The 12,579-nt window shown below is 44.6% G+C and overlaps 1 protein-coding gene across 2 annotated transcripts in view; it reads right to left on the bottom strand.

Moving 5' to 3' along the window:
• Nucleotides 1-12,579, bottom strand: part of LCP2 (lymphocyte cytosolic protein 2) — a 57,921-nt gene that overhangs the window by 19,740 nt on the left and 25,602 nt on the right. Inside the window, exons 7-14 of one of the 2 annotated variants that reach the window (XM_037798878.1) lie at nt 12,298-12,490; nt 9,415-9,512; nt 7,711-7,777; nt 7,535-7,618; nt 3,610-3,635; nt 3,502-3,521; nt 3,305-3,412; nt 1,823-1,853 (exon numbers count right to left, since the gene is read on the bottom strand). In XM_037798878.1, the coding sequence (XP_037654806.1) occupies nt 1,823-1,853; nt 3,305-3,412; nt 3,502-3,521; nt 3,610-3,635; nt 7,535-7,618; nt 7,711-7,777; nt 9,415-9,512; nt 12,298-12,490 (627 nt within the window). Of the gene's footprint in view, nt 1-1,822; nt 1,854-3,304; nt 3,413-3,501; nt 3,522-3,609; nt 3,636-7,534; nt 7,619-7,710; nt 7,781-9,414; nt 9,513-12,297; nt 12,491-12,579 lie in introns of both variants that reach the window. The other variant, XM_037798877.1, reaches the window with a different exon arrangement.

The following is a 12,579-nucleotide window of genomic DNA, read 5'->3' as shown; positions in this document are numbered from 1 at the left end:
CTGAAAGAGTCACACAATTTGTCATTTAATTCTCCTACCAATCCTTCAAGGATTTAATTCCCCATTTTGCAGATGGAGACATGATGATCAGAAAGGGTTCTTAACTGGCCAAGGGTTGCAGAAAATGGATTCTACCTCAAACCTGTCTGATCCAAAGCTCAGCCTTCTTTTCGGCTCTGCTTTGCAATGGCCACCTTCTTAAAAGCAATACAATCTCACTTGTTTACAGTGTGACCTGCAAGGCACATCCACATCCTTAGCTCGTTTATCCTCACAGCAAACTGGTGAAGTTGGCAGGGGAAGGGTTATTTTCCCTGCTCCTCAAAAGACAAATACAGTTCAGTGAGGCCAAATGATTTTGCCATTCATTAGAAGACCAACATTGCAAATTTGGGATTGTTTGTTAGGTCAGCTCGGTGGTGATAAAAGAGCTCCTTCCTCAAAAGGCTATTGTGAAGATTAGTTAATCCATGTGCCTGGCAAATGATGCATGCTCAGTAAAAGTGAGTTTTCATTTTTCCTACCATGTGCGGAGACATAAGGCAAGAAGGATCGTGGGCACAGTCACTAATCCCAATGGGCCAGCTGTGAGTCCCAGCAAAGGGCTGTATAAAGGCACATGGACTCTCAAACTCCCCACTCTACAACACTGCTGCAAACGCACCCTCTCTTGTTCAGAATACACAACTCTCTGTTTCTCATGACAACTAGCATCAATCCTTCCAGAGACTGGGGACCTCAAATATGGTATTACCCTTGCCATTCCACCTCGCCTCCTCTTTGTCCCTGTGGCTCTGGAGCCAAACTGTTGTCCTTGCTATCCCCACAGACTCCATGGCATTGCCACCCACCTGCCTTTGCTCATGACATTCCTGGGGCTAGAATGCACTTGTGTCTCTTAGAGGGACTCTGTTCTGTCCTCTCCATCATTCAATGACCATCACAAATCTCATCTAAGTAGTCACCCCTGACTCCTTGACCTACATACATCACTTTTTCCCCCAACCTCCATAAACCATTCTGTTACTGTATTTTACATGTTTTCTCTTTTGCACGTTTGTTTGCTCTTTTGCGTGTTTGCTGGGGAATTGCCTATCTCCCTTGTATTTTAGCACTTCATCTAAACAAGCATACCATCTAAACAGAGCTACATACACAGCAAGCACGTGTGACTGCGCATTTGAATGGAGACTGGAGATTGATAGCCTTTGGAGTGTTTAGTGTAGAGGAAATCCAACAGGCCTGGATTCAGATTTATGAGCTATGCAATTTGGAGTGAGTAGCTTACCCCTTCTGAGCCTCAATTTCCTCTTGGTAAAAGAGAAAGGATGATTCTGCACAGGGTCATTATGCAAAACGTGCAAAACTAGGATGAACAACCTTCCTGGTTTGCCTGGAGTGAGGGACTTTCAAAGGCAAACCTGGACAGCAGGTCACCCTAATGTCGCTAATAGGGCAACATGCACATAGTAGGCATTCAGCGAATGCTGGTTTCCTGTTTTTTCAGGTCGTGGAGTTACTTGGAAACTTTGCAGGAGACCAGACTCAGACATCCCTTGCTGGTCCTCCCTGACACCCCTGCTCCCTCACCTCGCTATTCACCACCTGGCCACGGGGCTGCAGTTAACTCAGTCATCCTGGGAGCTCCCAGAGGGATGGGAGCTATGCATTACAGGACATGAGGGAAATCCAGGGATCTACTGTGTGGCAGCCTTGCTCCAGGTGCTGGAATTCAGTAAAGGCTAAGAGAGATACAACCTCCAGGAAGCCCACACTGATTTTCCCGGTGCAAAGCATTTACAAAATAGCATTCTGTACTTACATTCTCTCTTCTATCTGGTCCCCATCCGTGCCTGAAATGAATGAGAGCAAAGAAAAAGAACGGAGCATGAGGAGTCTGCAAGAGCTTGCTTCACGATACAGATAGTTTCATTTAATCTAATAATAAGAAATCAAACCCACTGAACCATGGTAAGGTGGGAAGCAGAAACCCCAGGCAGAAATGCAGTGAAGAGGGAGTGGGAGGGAGGTTTGGTTACTCATGTTCTGTCATCATTGTGAGCTCAGCTAGGCAAACCTTTATTCTGTTTAGCTATGGCAGCAAATAATTATATACACTGTATATAAAAAAAAAGTTTAGTCAGCAAACCAACTCTTTAGTAGCTATTAAATTTCACGGAGTAGATGTTTCTCAAAGCAAATGAAAACACTTAAGGCAATATTCTCCTTTGCTGATGTTTGAAAACAGCCGTCTCAGGGCTCTCCCTCCACAGGAAGAGAAGACAGTTAGAAAATGTTGCTGCTTTGGGACTTTTCCAAAAGGGCTTTTTGCAGTTGGCCCAGATGCATAGGCCAACCACACAGGTTTGGTGACCACTGCCGTGGAACTGTGGCAGGCATCTGCAATACCTGGAGCCTCTTCTTGCTGGGCTTTGGGGGAGGGTCAAGAGGAGGAAGTTTTGTTGAACATCTATTATGTATCAGATGCTTCACATGTCATTATCTTGTCCTGTCTTTATTTAAAAATATTTATTTGTATTTATTTAAAAATATTTATTTGATATTTCATTCATTATGAATTTTTTTGCATTTGTTTTAAATTTTTAAAAATATTGCATTGAAATATATTTAACTTGATTACTGAGGTTGTTGGCATACCCTAGCCCTGGCTCTGATTTAATCCTCTTGACAACTAAGCAAGGGTGATAGGTGTGAATCCCAGTTTCACAGATGAGATGAATGGAAGCCTTGGTTATAGACTTCAGAAGTTGTGCAGCTGCTTCTGAACCCAGATACATCCATGTTATTTGGTAAAGGGACCCAGAATGACTTTACAGTAAGGCTAGAAATATTAGAGCAGACCTCAGGATTCTGCAATTATAAAATGTGGTTCAGCAGTAAGAGAGACACTCACAGTGGCCTAAAAACCTTCCCCTTCTGCTACCTGAATTGAAAAATAAAATGGATAGGGCCAGTTCCTATGCACTGTGAAGGCTTTGCTATAATAACATAGGAAACCCACCCAAAATTTGGCCATCTGAGAATGATGTCTCTTCAAACAGCACTAATTCTCATACTTCTGATTAAGCATTGCTCTATCCATTTCTTTGCTAGGTTCCCATTTTCTCCAAAGAGACCCCAATACTTTATATCCGGCCTGAGAAGCCCGAGCATCCCCTAAGCCACAGCAGCTGAAAGAATCCACTCCAACCCAAAAAGTCGTTTTAGGTCCCCAGTGTAGAGCTAACACTAGATGTTATCCTCTCTGTTTGAATGACAAGCTCAAGCAAGAGAAGGCACTTACTTTGGTACAGGCGGCTTCTTCCCTGGCAGGGGACTACTTCTTTCAGGTTTTTCAGTGGTTGGAGGTATCGGAGGCTTTGATGTCTTGGGTAATTGCTCCCCGAGAGGCCTGCATAGTTCAGAGAAAGGATGTGTAAGAAACAAATGTAACTGCCTACGCATCATGAACCCTCCAGAAGATGCAACAAAACGTCTTACCTTCCTGCCGGAATTGAGGGCTGCAAAACAGTAAAGAAGATACATGAGTAAACCCCCATCCTTTCAAAGGATAAGAACAAGATGCAAAAGAACAGAGAAATCGCTTACCTTGTCAGAAAATGCTGGCTTCTTTCCTGTAAATAACAAACAGGTGGCCCTTGAATTCAGGACTTTATAAGCATGAGGTTTAAAAACAGAGTTTGATGAAACCATCAGTTTCTGAGGCCTTTAGGGAGTGGATTGGGTTTAGGCATGGAAGAATTGTAGACTGTAGATCTGGAAGAATCCCTTACGAAGCACCTAATTTTTTTTTTAATACACTTTTATTGCGATATATTCACATATCCTATAATCATCCACAGTGTACCATTGATTATTCACAGTACCATCATACAGTTGTGCATTCATCACCAGAATCAATTTTTGAACATTTTCCTTACCCCCCCAAATAAAAATAAAAATAAAAAAGAGCACCTAAAACATTCCATCCCCCCCATCCCACCCTATTTTTCATTTAGTTTTTGTCCCCATTTTGCCACAAGGTTTTCATAATCACACAGCCACACCATGTAAGCTACATAGTTATGCAATCGTCTTCAAGAATCAAGGCTACTGGGTTGCAGTTCAACAGTTTCAGGTATTTCCTTCTAGCTATTACAATACACTAAAAACTAAAAAGGGATATCTATGTAGCGCATGAGAATGCCCTCCAGAATGACCTCTGGACTCCATTTGAAATCTCTCAGCCACTGAAACTTTATTTTGTTTCATTTTGCTTCCCCCTTTTGGTCAAGATGTTCTCAATACCATGATGCTGGATCCAGATTCATCCTCGGGGGCCATAACCTGCATTGTCAGGGAGATTTACACCCCTGGGAGTCAGGTCCCAAGTAGTGAGGAGGGCAGCGAGTTCACCTGCTGCATGGGCTTAGAGGGAGAGAGAGCCCACATCTAAGCAACATAGAGAGGTTCTCTGGTTCTCTTAGGCACAATTACAAGCGGGCTCAGCTTCTCCTCTGCAGTAACAAGCTTCATAAGGGCAAGCCCCAAGATCGAGGACTCAGCCTACCAAATTGTCAGTCATTAATGTTTGATGAAGCACCTAATTTTACAGGCTTAGAGAAATTAAGTGAGTTGCCTAAAGTCACACAGCTTAATGTTCATACAAACAGCATTGTAGGTGTTATGGCTTGAATTTGTCCCCCCAAAAAATATATTCAAGTCCTAACCCTTTGTCTGGTGGATATGGCCTTATTTCAAAATAGGGTCTTTGAAGAAGTGATTAGTTCAAATGAGGTCAGATTGGATTAGGGCTGGCACTGATGCAATATGATTACTGTCCTTTTAAGAGGAGGAAATTTGGACACAGATATGGGGAGAATGCCACTTGAAGATGCAGGAGGCAGAGTGTTGCATCTACAAGCCAGGGAACGCCAAGGATTGCAAGCAAACACCAGACATTAAAAGAGGAGAGGAAGGATTCTCTCCTACAGTGTTCAGATGGAACTGGCCCTGCTAACATCTTAAATTTGGCCTTCTGGGGGCCAGAACTGTGAGACAATACATTTCTCTTGCTTTAGCCTATCAGTTTGTGGTACTTTGTTACAGCAGCCATAGTAAACTAACACAGCTGGTTCTGTGCTTCTCTGCAATATTTTATTTTATGTAAGTGATGATAAAAAGGATTAATGTCTCCTTGGGCTTTTATGCCTCTTTTATTGGCCAAAGTGTTCTTTGTACAGCCTCCGTTTATTCCTATATCTGAAATAAACCCAATTGCCTCAGAGGGATTAATTTTCTTTGAATCCCATGGTACACTTGACATTAAATAAAGTAGTTTCCTTTCTTCCTATTCAAGTATTTCCAGAGAAACTTTTGTCTTGGGGCAGAGGATGACAGGAGATTCTCCTTATGGGCTGCAGAGGAGTTTGTCTTCTGTTGGTTTTTTTTTGTTTTACTTTTCTCTTGGAACAGATGACATGCAGCCTCCCTAAAGAGATGCCAGGAGGACCTGAGAGCTCTGCATTGCAAAGTTGTACAAAGGAATTTAGTTTTTATTCTGTCTGAAGTTCCCTAGAGTAGATACGCCCTTTATTTTCAATGTGATAAACGTGTTACTAACTGTTCAGTCAGGCCTAGAAGCAAATCCTATATGACCTTAGGCAATCTATGTAAGGCTTTTGAGTCTCAGTTTCCTCATCTGTAAAATGGGGATTATAGGTTAAGATTGCATAGGTTTGCTATAAGGATCCCACGATAACTTACATGCAGTGTCAGGCACGTCACGGGTAGGTGCTGGACAGTTGTTAATTAACTCCCTTTTTCTTCCCTCCCTCCCAGGCCTGGGCACACTTAGTGGCCCAAGGTGAGTGGCTATGTTCTGCCTGGAGCTGCACTTTCACAACATGATTTCTTCTTTAAAGACTGAATATATGCCAGGCCCATGACAAGTGCTAAGAGTATCACAGCCTTCTTAAAGAATCCACTGTCCATTGGAAGAGAGTTTTGAAGATAGAAAAGATGTTGACTATTTGTCAAACTTTGGTTTTGAATGGAACCCCTACTTCCCAGACAACTTAGATTTATGTCCCTAGGCCTGCATTCATCTCTGTTCTGGATATGGTAGGAGTCTCATGTTGGGTCTAAGTAGTGTACGGAGAGGTTGGTACTTACAAAACATCACGGACAGGGAGCAATTCAAGAATGGAGCCACTAATGTCAGGAAAGAGTGTCTTTAAAAAGTTACAGAAAAAAGAAAAAGCATCTTTTGAAAAGGGTAACTTTTGTGCAAGGAGGTGATTCTGATGGATTTGGCATCAGTATTTCACTTTTCTGATGGCTTGGCTCACAGTAGTGAGCAGGACTAAAGTCTGAGATAAAATCTACCTTCTTTCATTTTCACATAATTTGTTCAGCTCTCTGCAGTGAATTCTAAATGAAAATAATTGACACAGCTTTGCACAGCTCAGATGAGCTGTAATGCAGTTTAGGCAAACCACAAGAAGGGGAGGCCATTTTACCAATGGACAAGGAGACAGGCCACAAAGGGCAAACGCCTTGCTCAGAATATAGCTGTGAAGGGTTGAGGTGGGGCTGGGGTTCTGGTCTCCTCATCTCTCCAAGTTTGGGGCTCCTTCACCACCAGATCCCCCTATTTCATAGCAAGTGAAAACCTAGGGACCCAGTGGCAGCATGATGTGATGGAAAAGAGCACTCACTTCAAAGTCAGAGAGATATAGGTTCAAATCCTAGGTCTGCATTTCATTATGTGAGTTTGGGCAAATTATTCAACCTCCCCAAACCTCAGTTCCATCATCTGCCAAGTGGGGGTAATAATGCATTCCCTTCGGCTGGTTGGTGTGAGGATTGACATAGGTAGGTGTTTATTAAGTGTTTGCTAAGTTTTAGAATTGAATTCAAAATAGCTCCATGTGGAGGAAGCTGCAATCTAAGAATATTTTGAGCAAATTCTGAGGGAAAAGGGCTGTAGTACACCCACTCTTTTGTTGGCTCCACACGTGCATCAAACACCAACCCCAACATTCGAATAGCACTCTATAGCTGTATAAAGCATTTTCTCCGATAAGAAAACCCATTTTACAAATAAGGAGACTGAGCACTGAAAACAGGATCTCCCTGGGGGTCAGTGAGCTACTAGGGAGCAGCCGAGGCAGCGGACAACCTCCTTCCCTCCACACCATGTTGTTGGGTGTGATGTCTCTGCTGAAGGAGAACGTGAGATGTGCGTACACAGATCACGCACGTGGAGAAGCCGGCAAAGCCCAGGAGCTAGGAGTATGAGCACTGCAATCAGGTTCAAATGGAATGGGTCTCTACCCTACCGCTTGGTAGCTGAGTGATCTTGGAAAGTTACCTTTTCATGCCTCAGTTTCCTCTCCTGTAAAATGAAGATGATTCTAATGGTCCCCACTTCATGGTATTATGACAATGGTATTTGCTTCTGAAAAGCATGCAGTAAGCCTCTATACCTGTTGACTATTATTATCATCTATCAGATATGAACTATACCAACCTAGTGTGAAGGGCTCTCTGTCAAATGGAGCTAGTGAACGATCGAGGGGAGGTTTCGTGCTTCTGTCTATGGAAGGAGCAGGGACTGGAAGGGAAAAAGACCAAAGTCAATTAAAAGAAGAAAACAGTTGGTTGTGGGTGGGCTGGTGGGCAAGACATAGCAACCCCTTTACTCACGCTTTGCTGTCTTGTGGTTTTTACTTTTACTAGGCTCTTCGTGATTGGACTGCGGTGGGAGTGGTGGCTGCTTTAAAAAGATTCAAATGTTAGGAAACATTTTCAGTGCATCGGCAATGCCTGGTGGCTTTACCTCCAAAAATATGTCTGGATATGTTCACTTCTCCCTCTCCAATCTTCATTTCTCACCTGAGCTATGGTGGTAGCCTCCTATGTGAGCTCCCTATTTCTACATGCTCTCATCCAAGGCACTTTCTGCTTGGCAGCTCCAGAGAGCAGGCCACTCTCCTGCTAAACCTTTCAATGGCTTCCATCATGCTCAGAACAAAATAAATCCTCACCATGACCTGTGTGAGCAGGTCCATGTCCACCCTGCCAAGCCCTTCTTGTGCTCCTCTCTCCAGTGCTTACTGGGCTCCCACCATCAGGGTCTTCTTCAAGGTCATGTCCTCTTGGGCATCTCTGTACATGTCTTCCCCTCTGACTGGTATGCTCTTATCCCAGCTCTCCCCATGACTGGCTCATTCTGTCCCAGCTCAACGTCACCTCCCCATCCTTCATCAAGTTCCCTGCTCTCCTGTCTCCCTAAGCACGTTACATGTTTCTATGTCTATCTAGTTGTTTATTATCTGTCTTCTCTTAATCAAAATCCTTAAACTCTATGTTAGCAAGGACCTTATTTGTCTTGTTCACACTATATACCCAGCAACCAGAATACCACTTGACACACAGTAGGTGCTCAATAAATACCTATCGATATTTGCTAATGAGTAACAAGAATGAGTAAATTCAGCACCCCAACAGTAGAGTTGAAGGCCTTCAGATTTCAAAAACAAGGTGCATTTGTAGATAAATTCAACTCCATCAGCCCCCTTGGCAATGGAACTGCAAAAGCAGGAGAGAGCTATCCTGTTCTTAAATGGGAGGTTTCCACCGTGGAGTGATCTGGATTTTGAGCTTTAGGAAAATGGTTTGACACCTCCCTCTAGCCGTGAAACTTTGGCATTTGGTCTCAGCTGTTAAAGTGCTCAGTTCATACACATTCCTGGCCATTAACTCCTTAGCCTGAGCTTCTTGGGGTCTCTCTGGGTAATTAGGTCCACAAGACTGGGGACTATGTGCTTGAAGAACGAGGAGATGGGATTTGCTGACTATTTCTCCCAGAGCTCATTGCATTGTAAGCCCAGTGGTCTGAAGACATTTGTCCCTGGAATTTCAGGCGTCGACCAGCAGGTGGCGCAAGTCTTTTTGCAGGCGAGAGGAAGACTGTCCAGGAAAGACACCATTAGGTGCCATTTATTTAACTTGGCTCTTTCAGAGTTTATTTTAAAATTATCACCTATTTCAAGTAGTGGGAAATAATAGCACAATGACTACTATAAGGGGGGTTTTAATTATACAAGTAGTTTATACTTTCTTTACATGGTAAATACGTGGTATATGCATCGAATTTATATGGTATGTGTATTTATATGGTAAAAAAAAAACAAAAAAAAACCGGTAAGCATTATGACATAAATAAAAAAACCACCGGTTATTCAACCAAAAACCAATGTGAGTACCTGGGTATACATTTCCCCAGCCAGTATGACCTTTTCCTCCAAAATTAGAATTAGATACAGATGTGTATAGTTTTTTTCTCTACACTAGGGGAAATAACGAGGGCGAACACGAAGGACTATAACAGAAGATGAGAAAGCCTACCGCAAGGTTCCGGCCTGCTGGCGGAGGAGGGAGGGCAGCCGACGGTCTCTGTGGGGGCACCGGAGGCTGCTGTGGGCCCTTCCCGGAGGGGGACCGGTCTGCGGAAATGCAAGGATATGAAAATGAAAGGTCAAATGGTAAACCAAGGCGTGCATGTCAGCCAAGCTTCCGTGCTTACTGTGGACAGACCCCATGCCTGGCTCCGTGCAGCTCAGGGCAGCTCGTAGACCCCCACCAGGGCAAGCAGGAGCCCCAGCCATGGTAGAGATATGTCCCAAACCTGGGTGTGGAAGCTTGGAGCTATGCATCCTAGAAAAATATGGTCATAATCTTAGTCCATGCCTGTGGATGCATGCCCATTGTAAATAAGACCTCTCCAAGATGTTATTTCCATTAAGGTGTAGCCCGATTGCATCCGGTTGGGCTTTAATGTGATTACTGGAATTCTTTACAAGCAGAGTAAAAGTCAGCCACTGGGAGCAGCCAGAAGCTGGAAGTCAATAGGACCCGGAAGTGAAAGGAATAGAGGCCGCCATGTGCATTCCAAGTGACGGAAAAGCCAAGGAACCCCAAGGATTGCCGGCCAGCCGGAAGATACTGATCCCGGGAGAAAGCCAGCCCATTCTGGCCTCTGAAACCGTGAGCCAGCACATCCCCATTGTTCAGCCAACTCATTGTATGATATTTGTTTTAGCAGCCGGAAGACTAAAATACAAAGGGGTGGGGAGCCCTTGGTCCCCTACATACCTCTTTTTCAATCCCAGTTTGTTTTACTCTCCTTATACCTAAGAGCAACTCTCACCCCACCTCTCAGGAAAAGGTACTTATCAGAGTTTATGAGGAAAAAGGTGTAAAAAAAGGCCTCTTTGTATTAACTCAGTCAGAACCAGAAAGGTATGTTTTCAAAGTTGTAAAGAAGTGAACATTCACATGCCCCTGCATGTATACACATGTACACAGACACATGTATACACACCCACACACATGTCTACCATATGTACGCATGTGTGTGGATGCACATATGCACATGCAGGCATGCTCACAAGCACACAGAGACACATGTATGCAAACACCCATGCACACCCAGACACACACACACACACCCAGGCACAAATAGGCATGTACGCTTGCACACAGAGGCATGCATATGCACACACAAATGCAGGCATACATAGGCCTACATGCACATGCACACACACAGGCACACCCAGATGTCCCTGCTCTTGAGGATCCTATTCTGGGTCTCCTTCTTTCCCTTCACAAACCCTCTGGGCTGTCCTCCCCACTCCCACTTCCTCTTTTTGATCATCTCCACCCTTGAAGGGAGGAGCTGGGCAGTGGATGTGGTTACCAACTCCCATCACCAAATCAAAGCCTCTTAACTGGTCCCTCTACTTGCCTTGGGCAGAGACTCGCATTATTCTGATCACCACAAAAGCAGCCCTAAGCCAGATCAACAGGCTGGCAATTTCCTACCGATTTGACAGGGAAAGTCCAGGACAGGACTGTGAGGCAAGAAAGGCAAGTGAGCAAGAGGCTCCTTACATTTTACACTCTGGAAGCCTCCCTTGCCCCATCCTAGTCCCAGCCCCGAAGAAGCATCAGGACTCGGGCAAAACTGAGGCCACTCCGTCCACATTGGCCATCTCAGCTGTACCAACAAGCCATTCTCCCTAGAGCCTCAGGGCCTTCGCATGGCTCTTTCTGCTGCTTTGAATGTTCTTCCCTTCCCACATCCGCCTCCTTTAGCCAACTCCTACTCATAATTTTATGTTTCAGCTTAAATAGCCCATCCTCAGGAAAGCAAGCCCGGACCAAGCCTATTCCCCAGCCTCATCTCTTGCGTTCGTCTTCCTGAGCACACATCCCCATTTAATTAAATAATTTTGGGATCCGTTTGTTTGATGCTGCCTCACCCTCTGGACTCTGAATTCCTTAGGGGACGATTTTCTTGTTCACTCTATTCTCATGACTGGAACCTACTGGTGCTCAACAACGTTCTTCTCTGGGCCTGTTTCCCTATATATTAAAGAGGCTTGATAATTTTTGCCCTATCACCCAGGGTGCCTAAAAAAGACAAAGCAAGATACTGAGACAGTGTTTGTGAAAGCACTTTAAAATTGCAAAGTATTAAGCAATCATAAAGGGTTAGACGGCATTCGTTTTTTTTGTGGTTTTGGTCATCAACCCTCCAGCTCACTACCTGGTATTATATTATGCAAATGTGTATGCGTTCGTTTTCTGTCATCACCACTACTAGAATGTGAGCCGCACAAGCAGTGGCTACGTCTTCTTTCCTGATAATCTCCCAGATTTAGAAGAGTGCCTGACCCTTAGCATGAGATGATAATTTTTGTTGAATGAATGAATGAGGGAGAAATGGGCTAACAGGGACATATCAATGATGGAAATATTTGGATAGAGTTTAAAGTTTTTTCAGGCTATAGTCAAACCCCACTTCGATATCTCTGTTTATTCTGGCAGTTCGTGGCTGGTCGTGCCACATAAGTAGGAATTGGCCAACACATGGGGAGGACCAGAAAAGTACTCTGGAGTATCTGAGTAACCCAAAGAATGAGTATAAAATGCTGAATACCCTGGAGTGGCAGTTTAATGCTGATAACAGCCCCAGAGGACATGAATTATGTGCATTGTCAATGATCACCACAGAAATCAAGGCGACCTGTACTATTATTGTCCTTATTTCACAGATGGGAAAATCGAGGCCCAAGAAGGTGGAGTTCCTTGCCCAAAGCCACACAGCTGGTAAGCTGAGCTGGCATCAGCACCCCAAGCTCTCTGCTGTGTATCCCAGCCCTGGGTGAGCTGGGGCTTCGGGCCCCTTGCAGCAGTGGGAAGCGGGACACAGGGAGGGGCCCTTACCCGCATATATGGAGTTGGGGAAAGGCTTGGCAGGCAGGATGGAGTTCTGCATGGCTTCCTCGTCGTTTGAAGGTGGCGGCTCATAATCAGCATCATCCTCCACGGGTGCCTCTGCCTCCTCGTTCGGGGACTCGTAGTCGCCATCATCCTCCCTTTCCTCATCCTCGATGGGGCTTTCATAGTCATCTTCTTCCTGCCAACACAGCGACAGGGACAGTGCAGCCTCTGGAGGCTCCGTGGCTCTTGGTGTGCCCACGTCTACACTCTGCTCTGCCAAGACCC

This window comes from Choloepus didactylus, chromosome 11, assembly GCF_015220235.1.
Source record: "Choloepus didactylus isolate mChoDid1 chromosome 11, mChoDid1.pri, whole genome shotgun sequence".
In the NCBI taxonomy this organism is placed as follows: Eukaryota; Metazoa; Chordata; class Mammalia; order Pilosa; family Megalonychidae; genus Choloepus; species Choloepus didactylus.
Note: the sequence above shows the minus strand (reverse complement) of the source record. Positions and strands in the feature narration are given on the sequence as shown.